Source organism: Pseudochaenichthys georgianus, chromosome 17, assembly GCF_902827115.2.
Source record: "Pseudochaenichthys georgianus chromosome 17, fPseGeo1.2, whole genome shotgun sequence".
NCBI lineage: Eukaryota > Metazoa > Chordata > Actinopteri > Perciformes > Channichthyidae > Pseudochaenichthys > Pseudochaenichthys georgianus.
The window spans coordinates 24,709,546-24,726,774 of NC_047519.1; the positions used below are offsets into that span (position 1 = coordinate 24,709,546).

Genomic DNA, 17,229 nt, shown 5'->3' on the forward strand with positions numbered 1-17,229 from the left:
CCCCCGCTGAAATTCAAGGTGTTTAAAAAATATATATAATTTCTTTTTTTTAAATATATATGTAGCACCAAATTGCAAATAATCTATAACTACTGTCACTTTTCACATTGAAACATGTGCTCTTTCATTAAATAAACTAAACGCTTTCATTTGAAGTTGTGAGTTTAGTGTTTTTGACCCTAAGAAACACTGATGTTTCAATCAATAACAATAATCCACAGCTCCTCTCTCTGCTCCAGAGGATTTAAAAAAAATATATCCCAATGCCACACAAATGCATCAGTGACGTGGTTGAAATCTTGTCTCCAGAAAACAAAAAACTGAAACAAGCGGTATCAGTGACTGTGTGTTTGATGTGGCTCTTTGCAGTAACAGAGAAAAAATGTGGCTCTTAACCTCTGACTGGTTGGCCACCCCTGATTTGATACAAAGGTCCCACCGGGCTTTTGTGGAAGTGCACATGAAAACTCTAGCCCTTTTGTTGTCTCTGTCTCTGTAATGAAACACTATATGACTGTTACATGTTGATTAATGAAACAGCTTTGCATATATCATGTAAAATGTGTGAAATCTTTCTCCCACAGGCACATTTTGTGTTGCACACACATAATGCATGCAGTGGGATGACTAGTGAAACATGTGAGTGGACCTGGATGACACCATAACATTCATTGTTATTCTCATTGTCCTGCAACATTGTGAGGTCTCATTGTCAGCCAGCGCTGCTCAACCGCCCCAAACTGGTACAAGTCGATATCAGTGGCTCTGTGTGTGTGAGAGTGTGAGAGAGAGACAGAGAGAAAGAGAGAGAAGCATCCATCCTGAAACAGACACCACATAACAGAGCTCTCCATTCTCTCATCTTCATATCCAATGGCGTGTCCTGACATTGTTCATAAACACCTCTGGGGGTGAGTTAAAATGGAGACAATAAAAGCGTTTATGACTGCAGCACATGTTAGCCAAGGTGGATGGAGGCATGCAGGAATTTCAAAAGGCATTAGCGGCTAATCTGGGAGAAACCTGTCTTTGTCAATTATTGGGTTACGTGTCCCAATGAGAATGTGATCTATGTCAAGCATGCTCTTCATGGCAAGAAGAGAACAAGAGAGCAGGCCACCCGAGAAAGTTGAACCCAAAAGAATGCGGCTCTGGTATTCATTAATGAAGAGCACTCTTCTCTGTGGTGGAGCGAGGACAAGAATGAGGAGATAGGGTGACAAAGTGAGAGAGAAGGGAGTGAAAAAGGAAGGCAACATTTACCAGAATAACCTTTTTAAAGAAGTATGAACGAAGTTGAGATCATCTTTATGCTAGCAAATAGATGGAAGATATGTTTCGCCAAAATCCTCTAAATGAAAAAGAAACACAAGTCAATGAGCCAGGTAATGTATATTAGAATATTTTATTGCTTTATGAAATGTTGCATGAATTCAACTGTAAAAGCCTTCATATTGTTTGAAGTTCACAGAAATGTCTGTTTGAAGTCAACACTAGGTTGGTTGTGTACAGCTTGACATGACCGTGATTGTCGGCACATAACTTACGACAAACATACATAAACTCTTTGGCATCCTGCTCAAAGCCCTATCGAACCTAAAATAACAATACAAACAAATCTGTAGAAAATATATAATAATAATAAACCTGCTTGTTAGTTCAAAGCTCACAGTAAACAAACAAAACAACACAGTGTCGTTTTTCAGCTTTTATCCCACAATGGTGACCAAACCAGCAGAATCACCACATCAGGGAACACACTCACATACTGTAATCACACATGCAAACATACTTTGTTAAGGAAAAAGTAATCAGAAAAACAGATGAAATCAACACCAAGATTCAACACCCTTTCAAAATCACAAACAACACCATGTCTGTTTCAGTTTGTCTTTAATATATTATGCATCTCACAGTTCACACACACCTCTAAACCTTTGCAGAACCAGCTGCTCGGGCTTCAGCAATATGGACAGCAAGAGCATTTAAATCAGCAGTGTCTCATGTGTTATAAGCTTAAATTATTGAACACAGGGAAGTCTTACACACAGATAAGATCCAAGTGATGGGAATGAGGTTACTCAGATTGACAATTCTTATTGGAGAGGGGGGGAATAGAGGTCACATAGATAACCTTTTATTGAATATTTGTCTTGAAGAGCAGGAGGCTTAAGTTAATATTTGGGGAATGTGGAAACCAGATAAGATAAATATGTAGCTTCTTAATTCACTGGGTTGGGAGAAGAGATAAAGGGGGTTATGAAGGGGGAAAGCAGCAAATATATATATTTATATAAATATTCAGGCATTCACTCTCTGAAAACATGTTGCCCTATTACAATCCACAATACTGTCCAAGTACCTCAGAAGATTAGTCTTTTCTCACCCAGCCGGGCAGACTGCCTGCAGCTGTCCAGCTTAGTGAGAGGGAGTGAGGCGGAGCACAGCTCTGTCTCTAATAATGTGAAAATGGTCCTCATTTTTTTCGTGCATTGGCCTCTTTCCACGACATTCTTGAATCCAATATTCAATCCACTCTTTTCAAAGACTTGCACTCTTCACAGATTCTCAGAATTGTTATTTTTTATCATTCAAAATCCACCTCCCGGTTCTTTAAATGAAGATTTCCACAGCCTCTGAATCCAGCTCATCCAGGCCTCTGAAGGGGTTTAATAGCAACTTCTTAGGCGCTGCCTTGTCTGAAAAAAAAAAAGAGAGAGAATGAATAATTTTAGAAATCCTTTTAAGCTAAACCAGTGGAAAAATGTCCCACATACAGCTCAGCTATTAATGACTAAAGGTTAACAGAGACTTTCCACACTCTCTGGTAAATATGCTCAGTCAACAGATCCACATTATTTCCTAACCATGCACATTCCTCAAAGCCCACATTATGAACCATGACCTGGACAGATGGTATCTGATTGGCTGGTTAAGCAGCAGTGTGGTTAATCAATCTGAAAATCCATGAAGCCGGGGTCCAAAACTCCTTTCATGAAGAGTATTAAAAAGCTGTGTGTGTGTATGCTTTGTATAGCGGACTCTGAGCTTGTGAACGCTTGTTTATTCATGTTTGCAAATAATTTATCATTCAGGTTTTATACTGAGAGCATTCTCTGATGGTTTCTTGGCATCGTAAACAAACTCACGTATGCATATTTGATAGATCACTCACCACTGTTGAGCTTAGTCGTGCTGGCAGCCTCTTTGGCTTTCGTCCCCTCCACCTGCAGCTCGAGCGTTCCAGGCTCAGACTGAGCGGAGAACTGATGGCTTGGCAAAGTCTGATCGTCTGAGAGACTCTTACCTAAAGAACAACAGTGTCTGTCAGAAGTGCTTTCGTCTTTTATCCGCATTTTTACCCACAAACAATGTTTGAATATAATGTACAGAGTTGACCCTTAGGCTACGTTTTGCTGCTTACCTCGACTCCTTGTGTTGCTCAAGGCGGTGCTGATGGAGGGGGTGGAGGAGGCGGGTCGGAGAGATGCCCCCACTGTATTCAGGAGGTTTGGGCGGGGGCTGTGCTCGTCCTTCCTCCCTTGGTCCTGGTGCAGCCGCTGGTTGAGGATCTTGATCACAGCGTCCTTCTCCAAGATCTGAGCGTAAAGGGCACGGATCCTGTTCTCCATCTCCTGATTCCTGTAGTCGGCCACCGGCAGGTCCTCGTTGAAGCTGTTGTTGGAGGAGTGGCAAGGCGAGTGGTTAATGATGGTGGTGTCTCTGCAAAAGGAAATGACAACGTGCAGATGTTAACTCCAATTCAAATGAGCAACAACGTGTACTTGTAATGTTTTGAGAAATGTGAAGCTAAGTTCTTTACCTCTGTGCAGCGGCGGTGGCAGCCACCTCCATGGCAAACTGCCTCATGGTGCTTTCTTCCAGGTACTTCTGCTCCCAGCGCACCATGTCGGCCTCGAGGGCCAGGATTCGCTCCTCGCGCTCATGCAGGCGCTCTTGGAGGGAGCCCATTGTCACTCCTGGTGGCTGAGTCTGCCTCTGAGGTGGAGAGAGAAAATATTGAATACAGACGCCAAAAAACAACTAAAAACTACTACTAGAGATATCAACGTTTTTCCTAGTTTTCCTAAGACAGGATGTTTACCTGTTGTGCCCTCAGAGTCCTCAGCTCCTGCTCTAGTCGCGTCCTCAGCTTCATCTCCAGGGTCTCCCTCTTCTCACAGGTGGACTGCAGCTGAGCCAGCGCACTCTGAAGTCTCTCAACCTTCTCCACATAAGCCCTCTTCCTCCTCAACTCGTCTTCAAGCTGGCGGCCTCGTCCACGAGCTGTGTCCAGCGCGTCCTCGAGATGCTTTGACCTTTTGTTCTGCTCCTCCACTGTGGATCGCAATCGCTCCAACTCCCGCTCTACGCGCTCCTTCTCAAAGTTCTGCTCCTCATCTGAAGGAAAGAAAAAGATGGATGGGACGGTTAGTTGCATGTTTTATAAACGTCGGCATGATTTTTTTTTTTATAGCAGTTTGGACATAAGTGCTATTGTATGAAATGTGAAATAATTCCCAATCTATCTGATGTTCCTTCTCAAATACGTATGTGCATCAATCCATAATTACTCCCTCCTAAATCCAATCACAGTAATAAGTACCAGAGTTGCTACATGGTGGCCGGTGTTCTTCATTTAGCGAAGCACTCCTGGAATGCTGAGAGGAAGGAGGAGGAGGAAGGGGGAGAAAGCCGCCCTATCCCTTTGACCCACATAGCGCATTGCATTCCTCATCAAGGCCATACAAACACCAACACCCTGCTTGAGTCCAGTTCCTTCAACAGACAACATAAATCACACTAACAACAGGTGGGGGAACCTCATTTCCACTGCTGCTGTGGGATTTAGAGGCCGCTCGCTTCCCTTTGCAAAGAGGTGTGTGGATCGAATTCCCTATAATCAAGCCTTCTCACCAAATAAGCTGAGGTTATGCAAGTGAAATTCCTTCATGCAGGATCCCTTAGCTACGAAAAGGGCCTCATGCTATGCTACCATCTGATCGAATCAAGCCTGTTGATAACAAAGAAGGATATAACAGAGCTGGGGATTGGGGGAGGTCTAGCCAAACAGAAGGACATACTCACTTTGTTCAAGGAGTTTCGCCATGATGTGCTGGTTGTGGTCAGCTGCTTCTACTTCTTTAGCAACATGTGATCTGGCATTTTCCAAGTTTTCTGTATAGCAAGAAAGTTTGAGAATTAGGTAATGTTGTAAACTGGATCTGATATTATGGCAGAATACTTCATAGCTTTGTGTATGTGTGGCAGCACTTTATCCATACCTCTTAGGTCTCTGTTGAAATCCTGTAGCCTCCTGATCTCAGACACTAGCCTCTTCCTCAGTGTCTGCTCCAGGTTTTCCCTCTTACAGCTGCCCTGCATCATTGTCTCATAGGCATCGGAAATACGATGGATCTCCTGCTCCAGCTGAAAGGGGGAAGAATAAGTAGCAAGGAAAGAGGAGATGGAGAGGATTGGAGGAAAGGAGCGCAGAAAAGAAGAAGAGGAATTTTGGTTAACTTACTTCACATGCCAGGGAGGAGCTGGAATGTTGAATCGTGTTGTTACAGTACATGCATATAGTATACATATAGGCCTGTATGGGTACATATGGGACTGTGTATACAGTACACTCAGTGTGTGTCTATGTGGTATAGTTCTGAGAAGGAATTCAAGCCCGCACCACTCCCTGAGAGACTGATTTATATCTACATTCCTGAGGGCTGATAGCTCTAGTTCCAGGTGTGAGAGCGCACAGGAGCGCGCACGTACACACCACAACGCACAAGTTAACACGCAACCACACAAACAGAGGTCTGGGAAGGCTGCCAGCGGAGGGAAGGTGTGCATGCCTGTGCCTGGGTTGAGGAAACGGCACAGAGAAACCCACCATTATAGCAGTCACACAGGCATGTTTACCCAGGGCTGCGGCCTGACGGAGAAAACTTTCCAACCCTGGCAATTATCATTCTTTACGGCTGAGGCAACGGCCATGTGACATAACTCCAATAGAGAGCCGGGTGGATTTTTACAAAATTTGGCTGAGGTGTCAAATATCTCTGAAGCTGTTGTTCCACCAGGCCAGATTCAATCAAAAAGTAAAAACCAGAAGAGAGAAGGTGGAATGGTTGTTATTTGGTGGAAAAAACTAAAGGGACCTTCACTTTTTACAAAGCAGCTCACCACCTGCCACGGACTCCCGCCCCACCCCCCATCAGCTGTGTGTGCGGGTCACAACCCGATCGACTGCTGTCTGACAAGCCCTAGATTAGGCTGAAAATCTATGGCCTCCATGAAACTAAAGCATGCGCGCACACACACTCTCTCTGGCCTCCACAAGGTCAGCTCCACAATGAGAGGAGTGTGTAAACACAGAAGCAGGCTGTGACCTATGTTTGTGCCTCTGTGGTATGGAGGGTAGCAGCTGCTGATCTCCTCTGTCCCTTCCAGATGAGGGAGTGTGGCTGGAGTTGGACGTTGGGAGACAACTGTTGACCGGGGTTGTGTTTCGGAGACAGGTGGCTGAGTTTTTAGGGTGATGTCTGTCTGGTCAACCATTTAAGAACTTTGGATTATGTCCCTCTGGAATTGAGTTGTGGTTGTGCCAACCACTCATATTCTTATGAGTGTGTTTGTTATTGTCTAACTCACCTGAATGAAATGTAAATGTAGCTTGAGTTTGTCTGTTCTCACTCCTTCAGCAAGATCTGTGAGATATGTCAAATGCAATAAATAATATGATTTCCTCTCCTTACCTTCTGAATACGGCCAGTCTTCTCCCTGTGTGCTTCCAGCTCTTGCCTCAGCCTCTCGTTCTCCATCAGCAGCAGCTCCACCTGGTTGGGCTCCTCCAAGCCAGCAGGTGGCAGGCTGCTGAATGTGCTGTAGCAGGGCAGTTCAGCTTGCTGGACAGACTGGACATACCTATGAGAGACACATTTCTGAGTAAATAAAGAGATTGTAGCCAGCTAAACTTTAAGGTATGAGAACTTCCTTTTTGAGCAACACATGTGAAATATCACTCTATTTCCTCCTATCCGCGAGCAGACAAGCCGACTCCAGTGGCTGCAAAGAATGTCAAAGCCTATATGAGGAACATACTTTTGTAAAAGCATCCCAGGGAACACAAGCATGTGAAAATATCTTGTTCCACTATGCCTGGCATTACAAACACCTGCAGGGTTGGACTTGTTCTCCTGTTAAGTATTTCAAGAAGCCAATCGGCTCGCAGGCTATGGTGTGACTCACATTGATAAGTATGTGTTTACGCATGTGAAAACACCATGACGAGTACTAGTTGATTGGCTCTAGTACAAAAACTACTCCACAGAATATGATGTAATGTTAAAGGAGTTTAAAAAACATACACACAATGACAGTGAGGCCTTTGTACCTGTGCTGCTGTGCTTGCACCTCCTGGCTCTGGTGAGGAATAAATCCTTGGCCCTGGATGGGGGCTGAGTAGTCTGGAGGGGGGCTGCGTTTGTCCATGCTCTGCCTCGGGCTCTGGAGGGCCGGCGGTGTGTAGTACGGCAGCTCAGGGTAGCTGTGAGAGGTGCTCCTGAGGGCCTCCGCTTTAGCAGCTGCATCATTCCTCTCCAGAGATATCTGCATGCAATGCTCACTGAGAGACCGAACATGGCTGCACTTCAGCTCCATCATATCTGCCTCTTCATGGAAGGCTCCCTCATGCAGGAGCCCCTCGTGGAGCTGCCTGACGGGGCCTGTAGGGGCCCAGTTAGAGGCCAGATACTGAGAGTGCACCTTGGCCTGCTCGTATGTTGGCAGCTCCTCGCCGTGCAGCTGGTAGAGCTGGTAGCCACTCTCTGAGTGAAGGTAGTCTCCCTGGTGCTCCTGGCCCTGGGGCTCCTGCCTGGCAGAGAGCTGAGGGAACGGAGGCTCCTCCTGGGTGAGACTCTCCAGAGAGGAGCGTGGGCTCCTGCCCAGTTCACATCCACTGCTGGGTCCACTGTTGCTCCCACTGCCTCCACGCAGGGCCTGCTGCTGGATGGCTAATAAAGTGCGGGTGTCTGTGGGGTTTCCATAGCGCAGCTGCTCCTGGATCAGCCGGTGCAGGACCGTGCCAGACGGTTCTTCAGTGGATGACATATTGTTTCGAGTATGTTTATCTTCTCTAGCACTTGAGTTGAGTTTTTCTTGAAAATATATCTTTTAAATCAGCTGTAAATCTGAAACAGAGCAAAAAATAAAAGGGATTAAGTATAATCAGTGAAACAAATAAATAAAACACGAGACAACTGAACAAAAAAAACTAACACTAATGGATTCATATACAGATGAATGGCAGTGTTTGAGGAATGTAGGATTTTGGAATAACAACAACACTATCAACACTGAGATTGTAGATTTCCTTTTTTAGATCTCATTAATACAAAATCTGTGATTGATGTTTAGCTGGAGTATAACATTAAAACATTGTCTACTTTACAAACAGCGACAACATAGAGATGTGGAGACATTTTACACAGCAGGCACAAAAATGCATGCGCCAAACATTCCGATCTCACGGGGGAGCAAAAATACACAAAACCGCATTTTAAAATAACTTCATCTTTGGAGTTTAAACACAATTGTCCATTTTAAACAATGTGAACTACTCGAAACTCCTTCACAACAAACAATACTCCCAAAAACTCGAACCAGAAGTTACGATGAAGCTACTTTCGTCATGTTTGTGATCGGTTTTTTCTATTGTTTAAAAAGGAAGATTAAAACAGGCTTTTCTTACCAGCTCACACTCTCATGATAACAAAACGTTGTTCTCGATGTCGAAGTAAAAAAAGTCAGAGTAATTCCACTTTTTCCATGAGTTTATAGAGTCAAACTTGTCTCATGTTGCTCCCCCTCGACGGGCTGCTCTCTCGCTGTGAAATGAATGTGAAGAGCAGGCGGCGATAATAAGTAACCGAGGAGGGACTGAGGTCGGAATGCCAGGAATGTAAAACGCGAGGTCCCTCTGGGATCAAAAGCGTAAAACCACACGGAGGGGGGAGAGGCCGCACTGCGCTTAGCATTACCAATGAGGAGTTAAAAAGAAGTTTAGGAGAGGACATTTGAGCCTTGGAAATAAATGCTTTAATGCTCAGTGAAAGGGAAACATAGCTGTGTCGTTATCTGGCACACAATCTACTTCCTAGCACCATTTGTGTTGTGTTGCTATAAAGAACTTTGTGGAAGGGGTATTCAGATAATTTAAAGTGGAATGTTGGAATATCTGAACAATATTTGACTTGTGTAGTACAACACAAGTATTAGTAATAGTTCTCAATACGCTCAATGCCCCCTGTTAAAGCTCATGTTTTATTAACTGATTATATGTTGTGCATGTAGAATTTTAATTTGAAAACTGTCATTATAAATATAGCCCACGTGGTAGATTAAAAACATTTATTTACAATAATTTCCCTATATAAAGTATAAAGTAACATGGAAATAATGACCTAACACTACCTTAAACAAGTGTTACCTTAGATCTTTATGATTGATAGTTTGACTTGAATGTTGTTGTTGGTCAAGGTGAACCTAATTTGATCTATACACCATTGTTTTTTTAATCATCACAATGTTTTAGAATCTTAATCTGAGAAATTATACTGGCTGTTCATAGTTGATTAAAGAAAATAACATTTATCTCTGAAAACCAGTAGTAAAAATATAAAGAGGCATACAATGGACATACTAAAGTTAAAGCGCTACAATTTAGACCTTTGCACCCCTAAAGTTTGGTTGCTTGTAATTTAGTATCCTGGAGGAATTCAAGATCCTCTTCACTGCTGGACACGAGTAAAAAGTATTCTTGTCTGTGAAAGTGTGTTGAGACTATGCATGCCTTAATGGTGTGTGTGTGTGTGTGTGTGTGTGTGTGTGTGTGTGTGTGTGTGTGTGTGTGTGTGTGTGTGTGTGTGTGTGTGTGTGTGTGTGTGTGTGTGTGTGTGTGTGTGTGTGTGTGTGTGTGTGTGTGTGTGTGTGTGTGTGTGTGTGTGTGTGTGTGTGTGTGTGTGTCTGTGTGGTGTGTGGCAGCTGTCCACTGGAATCTGAGGTCTGCATGTGCCCCATTACTACAAACACAGTGGCTCTTTGTACCCGACATCACACTACACGGTGCAGAGCAGAGCCTGGAGAATGCCACACATGGGCACAAATCCCAAACATGCAGGGGTCGTGCTCCTGCTGAGACCAGGTTACTCGAATCACAACATGTGTGGATGGCTGGAGGACAGTCAACCCTATATCCATTTACATATTAGGTAATGGCATTCACTAATTCCCAACCAGGGGTTCTTGTACCCTGGGGGAATCTTACATTCCAGGAAGTACTTTTACAAATTGGGATAAACTCAACTAATTTGAAATAAATTGATCAATCTAAATAATATACAAATTCACAGTCAGTCAATAACAACACTAACCACGTGTAAGTGTATGAAACAAAAAAGGAAGAAATATAAATAAACAAAAAAGCTAGCTAGAATGGTAAAAGTATCCACCTAATGTAATAGCCAAAAGTCTAAATAGCGTTCTTATCCGCCACTGAAAACATCAAATTCTTGGACCTCACACGACATTGTTTGAGACACCGATTAAGGACATTACCTTAATTGACTTGCTCCAGGCTCTGCAATCGGGCCATATGAATGTCCCGTGGATTCTTAACAAGCCAGTCTTTGTAAAAGTCTTTGGTGAGCCACAAGTCCTTGAATTTCCATTTTCTATGCATAGCTGAAGGTCCCCTTATTGTTAGCTTTGTTGTGTGCTTGCCCCTGTTTAACCTGTATCCGGTTCCTTCAGACCCGTAGGTTACATGTAAAAGTTATTGAGTAAATCCTTTTAACAGTTAGTTCAAAGTAGCTTTATGGATAAAGATTGCAACTCCTAACTCAATCTGCAACTCTCATTGGTTGTGAATGAGAAAGGGAACAAACTGCCCTTAAAATTGACAGTTAAATCATATAAAAATATCCACTATAATGTTATAGTTTATATAGGGTGCAGTTCGATCTAATTGGTCTTACAGTTTAATATATTTCTAAATCTCCCCCAGATTATTGACCAAACAACATCATGAACATCCATTTGTCGTTCCTTGAAGATATAAAATTCCCGCCTGGAGGAAGAAGCAAATCTTTATGATAGGTCTTATTTATGTCTGAGCCAAATGACAAGACTGAGCTATTTATTACCCGCTTAAACCTAACGGCTATATTGAGGACTTTAGACAGGGCCTTTTACTGAGGGCCCTTTAAATAGCAGAGATTTTAGTCATAACAGACTAATCATGTCTTCAGGCAGTGGAGGAAGCGACCAATAGGGAGGGTTGCAGATGCTATCCTTCTTTTGCATAATCTACATTTTTCCCACCAGAAGCCAAAGCATGAGCAAACACATGCAAATTGAATTGGTAAAGAATGGGGTGAAATCAAAGCACAACTGTCATTGATTGTCTCTAAAGCATGTGGCCGCTGGCCTCAGGCTGATTATCTCAGTAATCCCAAAAATCTATAGACCCAATGAGTTGCTACAAACTCACCATGGTATGTGCCTACATCTACTCTCTGGCCTTTTCCTACTTAACACACACACACACACACACACACACACACACACACACACACACACACACACACACACACACACACACACACACACACACACACACACACACACACACACACACACACACACACACACACACACACACACACATTCCCATCATGTTTCAGATGCTGCATACTCTTAAACGGGCTCCTTTTAAAAAAACATGCAGACACTGTGTCTCTGTGGGCGGCACTCACACTGAGGCGAATGGTCAGCAAAGTGGAACATGTTTGCATTTCCCCTTCAGATCCAAACTGTGAAGCAGCACAGTCTCCACCTTTTTAAAAGTCTGCTCATGTCATTTAACACCACCTCACGACTTCCTCTATTCTGTGTGCGTGTGCGTGTGCGTGTGTGCTGGTGGATAACGCCTCTGGCCATTTTGTCCTCCATTGTACCACATTTCCTGTGAACTTCCAAAGGAATGCAAGGCTGACCCTTTGAAAATTATAGACGCTTTCAAAAAGTCATTACAGGAGATGAACATCTAAAATGGCGTACCACTAAAATACCTTTCTAACTGTCTGTAGAAAACCCCAAAGCAGACAAAACGTTCATGAGTTATGCCTTGTTTGTTAAAAGAAGAGTGGGTTGGAGGAAAATTAAACACAATTGTGTAAAATCATATTGCTCTTTTGGTTTTGGTGGTTTTGGTGGAAACATGAGCACAAATGAGGCAACAGTGACAGTATTCAAACTACCAGTTACACATTTGGAAACTGTCTGGGTCTAAATGTAATCGTCTGACCCGTCAGTATAAAAATGTCTTGGTCAAAGGGAGGGAGTGAAGAAGACAACGTGGGTGGGGGAGCCCTTAAATGTACAAACTACTATTTCTGTATTTGTAAAATAATTGTTCCTTTTTTTACATATTTAATTAGGTGTTGGAGGGAGCCTGAGATCTAAGGATTGTAATGGCCAACATCTAATTCACTGTAATTGTTGTGCATATGTTTAAAACATAGGTTAAAAACAGAATTTGATTATGATACTTATAGTGCATGAAATATGTAGGAACACTTTCAACTGTGATGAAAATATCCTTACTTCTAAATGTAAGATTGTTTGCTGCAGTTGAGGCTTCACATGTGGAGATATGTATAGCACATGATGATGGCAATTACTTTCCTGTCAACTAAGAGCTGCAGTTGTTTAACCACATCAAGGTATTGACAAACAATCAATCCTTAACACAGTTGAGACAACAACTCAACAAGCGTGTAATAACCTACACCCCGTTGTAATTAAGACCTATTTTATGTATTCTAATCTGGGATGTTTTAAAAAGAGATGGAGGCTCATATATCACAAAACGATATATAGAAGCTGAAGGCTGTTTCACTTGTCATAGTTAAGATACGTGGTTATTTAAAGAGAGATTAGTCACAGTGTTAAAGTAAAGACCAAACAACAAGATGTTTCCCTCATGCATTTGAGTAGATTACTCCAGACAATCTGAGAGTGACGGTATCTGGCTTTAGACAAGATTTAAAGGGACTGTTGTTTTTTTAACAGGATGTATGTTACGGTGTCGGGCCCTGTGGGAAAGAATAGACACAGAACAGCAGACAAGGCCATCCGATATGGAAGGATTGGTGAGGAATGTAATTGATAGTGTTGGAAGGAGTGGGATGGATTCCTCTCCCTGGCTCTCACATCCATGGAGGGCTTCCTCATTCACACAGTATACAATAGACAAGGACAAGGTGAGCTGCATTCAAGCGGTATCCTGTTCTCAGGAAACAACTGACAACCAGCTTCCCATGTATTCGTATTTCGCCACAGCCAGGGTTGTGATGCCAGGGCTGATTTTTAGATTCATATTTGCCAAGGCAAGCAGGCAAAGGCATGTTATTATATCATTAATACACATGTGAAGAGCAGAAGTAAAATAAAAATAGTCCAGCGGTTAAGTATTCGCCTAAACTGATGAGTCCGGGACTCTTTGCATGTTGCAGCAGGTAAGGCTGCATTCATGGGAATTTCCAGACGTTCATAGCAAACAGACTTCAGACATGAGTCACGGGAGATGAATCTGTTAAGTGTGCAAACTGTACAAAACAGATGTGAATAAGGCAGCTTAAGAGCTGATTGAAAGTGAGATGAAAGCAATCAATCTGATTCTGTGCAACAGATGTTGCTTAAAAATTGCATTTTGTGTAATATAATTAAAAATAAATAGTAAATATCAAGGTACATCCAGCCAGTTAGCTTAGCTTAGCAGAAATACTGGAAACAGCACATACTGTAACCCTTCCATGAAGCCACAACAAAAAATGTTTGGGAACAGTTGCTTCTTCCTCTCAAATAAAGTTTGTTTGATGTTCTCTTTGAATACGAATACACGCAGAACAGAAAATACCAGCAATACTATTTTAAACAAACTAAAAAGCAATTATTGTCATGGCATGAAGAGAAAGTCCAACATGTTTTGGCATCAGGAGTCCACTATAAGGATTATTTGTACTTCTTGATGAAACCTTGGAGTTTTCTTGTTATTTTGTGTTTAATGTTTGAGGCAGTTTTTGTATTGAACTAAAAGTGTGTATTGGTAAGATTAAGGTGCTGGTAGATTTGGATGAATCGAGGCTGTCAGTTTTCTCTTGATACGTTAAATGTCTGGCTGTAGCTGCATATATTCAGAGAGGGGTATTTATATTCTCATCAAATTTAAGAAAACATAAAAAATACAAATAAAACCCTTTTCAAAAGAATTATGAATTTGGAAATGACTGAGTATTGCTATGTACAACTAAGAATTTTGTACGGCAATAGTAACTTTTGTTGACATAATATGTTTAAATCTAACATTATTGAATTGCTTCAGTAGACCCTATCTATAATGCTCAGGTGTGTTTTCATAAAGACCACATGCACCCAACCCCAACTGCCTGCTGGACCTGAAATTCCACATTTTTCTCCTCATCCATGATATTGGAGAAGTCTTCTTGTTACTGCTGAGAAGCCTGTGTTACCAGCATCTGAAAGTGAAAGGACTAAATGAGATATGCTCCATTTGAAAAAAAAAAAAAAAAGCTAACAATGCTGTGGGGAACTTCTTGGCAAATGAAAGACCGTAATATGAACCAACAAAACACAACATGGTCTCAGAATTCAACAGAGAGGAGCAAGCTAGTTAGATCAGATGGTCAACAGAAAGTATGGTTACATACTTCACAAAACATGCATTAGAAAACTGCACTTATGTTCTGCCTTTTCAAAATGTCCTGTGACACTGGCCACCCACATCCTTTAATTATTGTTTGGGCGGTTGTAAATGTGAAATTTTGATGGAACAAAACAAACAATGTAGACTTTTCAAACCAAGCACTCTCACAGATCTGGTTTACTAATAATGGAGGTATTTATCACCATCGCTGTTTCACATAAGATTTATTGGATTTGTTTTGCTGTTGGGTCATTCAACGCTTACATGTTGCAGCTTAAACATATTATGAGATGTACATGTTTATACTGCCATGGCAATTTGACTGTTTCTTTTCTGTCTGAAAACACTCTGAATATTTGGCCTCTGCTCTCAGACGCATTACTCATACAAATAGCTGAGTGTCACTGTAATCATGTTCCTTTTCCATTTTCTTCCCATCCCTTTATTTCTCATGCCTCATTTATGTCAGTTCTCTTTGAGTTTACTCAGCATAGCTTTAGGTTAACTGTATTTCTGGTATGTGACAGGAAAATTGAAAGGTCAAGCGTCAAGATGCAAACAAGTCATAAAGTTGTAAAACAAAAGCTGTTCTGCCACAGGGCTAGCAGACAGACGTTGTTCATCTTGTAGAGTGACTAATAATTTAGTCTCTGGACCCACCTCAGTCTCAGTCATCCTGACCTTCAGGGCGAGACTGCACCAAACTGAGCACCGTTAATCTGAGGCAAAGCTCCGAGGCCCTTTATAAATACCAGCCGTAGCTGCCATTTAGAGGTGTGAAAACATATTCGCTGCCTTTGGCCCTGGAGACAACATGCATACTGCAGACAAATGACACAGCAACCAGCCCTGACACCCTGTCCTAAAACAGCCCTGCACCCCGGGGGTCCGCTGCCATCCTGGGAGGTCACAAGAATGCCAGTCATTCATTCGGGCCCCAGCATGTGTGCCCCCAGCGAATAGCTCCTGTGCTGCTGAGGCTGCACATAGCATGTGATCTGATGGCTGGCTTTGGCCAGTGGCAATGTGGAAAGAGAGAGAGGGGTCTCTGTGTCTGTATACCGCTCAGCAGCTCTGAAAATGTACCAGGGGCTTTCCATGGTCCAGCAATGAGGGGAATGTTGGGTGGGATGCTGAGCTGGGTGTGGTGTGTGTTTGAGTGTGAGAGGAAAGGCAGGTAGGTAATGATCATAGTAGACTGAAGGGGGGGTTCAAGTTGATGGAAGGATGGTCATTTAAGCAAGGTGAGTTTGAGCCCCTAACTCCGAAATAAGCAGAAAATGTGATCGTGACATTACAGTTTACAGCATTGGTTATGTCATATAGATGTATTTTCAAAAGTATGGCATGTTCTCAATAAAGGACATGTTGTAAGCTTAACATATTTTTCCTCTTACTCTTGGTGCTATTTATCAAACTAGATGGCTCGTGTGAGTGCCAAGTGAAGGAGATATCAGCCGAAGAGATGTCTGCCTTCTCTTCATTATTATGGAACTAGAAGGCATCAGGCTTGTGGTACCAACTGCACTGAGTCTTTCCAGAAAACATGGTTCCTCAAGAAAATCCACAGAATTTATTTTAAGCAGTTTCATTTAGTCATTATTTTTTTTCCACCACCTGCTGACTGTTCCACAGCACAGAGGGAAGTGTGCACCTTTTCAGGGACAAGGGGAAAACTAAACCCATCTTGAATCAATAATGTGCACTTCAGGAATTTTGGGTGCATTTAAATCTACAGTTGAAACATTAACCTGTTTTATATTATGTCTCTTTACTGGCGACTATTCAGCTATTTACACTCCTTCAACTGTCATACTGACATTGTGCAATACTGGGTGGTTATATTGTGCAATAAAACCATATATACTGAGCCATCAAACTCTGAACAACCACTTGACCTAAACCTTTTTATTTTTACCAATAAGCTATTATACTGTAAAAGACATTTATGATACATAAGTGGTGTCAATTTATAAGAAAAACTGCCTATGTGAAGAAATGTAACAAATGCGTCTGTACACAAGACTTTACTAAATGGTTTAATGAGGATTAAACTGATATGCTATGGCATTCAAAGTCACCAAATGAACCCAACTGTTTCTTTTACTTTTCTTTGATTGACACTGGAAAGTAGTTTGGGCCTTAAATGACATGTTTAACACTTACACACCGCAGAAGTGTTGTAACAGTTAACTTCCTCTGGCAGCTTGTTCTTCGGCTTGACTTGCTTTAAGTATTGTGTAAACCAAAGAATTTCTTAAAGTGTCAACTGGAAAAATCCATTATCGTATGAATGACTTCTAGCTTTTGCCAGTAAGTGAAGATGATTCAGCTGTGAGATATGCTAATGGTGCAACTCAAGGCCTGTAGGGTCTGCTGACACACAAAGACAGCATTGTGTCGATCAAAAGAAGGCTATTGTCTTGTTATACACAGAATGT

General features: G+C 42.2%; 1 protein-coding gene across 1 annotated transcript; it reads right to left on the bottom strand.

Moving 5' to 3' along the window:
• Positions 1-1,386: 1,386 nt before the first annotated feature.
• Positions 1,387-8,910, bottom strand: LOC117462305 (angiomotin-like 2a). The gene is made up of 10 exons (XM_034104469.2): positions 8,753-8,910; positions 7,397-8,192; positions 6,759-6,927; positions 5,286-5,430; positions 5,089-5,178; positions 4,106-4,401; positions 3,824-3,999; positions 3,425-3,723; positions 3,176-3,307; positions 1,387-2,699 (listed from the first exon to the last, which is right to left on the bottom strand). Exons 2-10 carry the CDS (start codon positions 8,110-8,112, stop codon positions 2,614-2,616), a joined length of 2,109 nt encoding a protein of 702 aa, XP_033960360.1. The 5' UTR covers positions 8,113-8,192; positions 8,753-8,910; the 3' UTR covers positions 1,387-2,613.
• Between the last annotated feature and the right edge of the window lie 8,319 nt (positions 8,911-17,229).

Excerpts from the sequence above, each read along its gene's own strand:
- LOC117462305 (XM_034104469.2), bottom strand. The coding sequence starts at position 8,112 with ATGTCATCCACTGAAGAACCGTCTGGCACGGTCCTGCACCGGCTGATC. Across the intron at positions 6,928-7,396 it reads GTGCAAGCACAGCAGCACAG|GTATGTCCAGTCTGTCCAGC; the intron begins GTACAAAGGCCT and ends TGTCTCTCATAG. Across the intron at positions 5,179-5,285 it reads TTTCAACAGAGACCTAAGAG|AAAACTTGGAAAATGCCAGA; the intron begins GTATGGATAAAG and ends CTTGCTATACAG.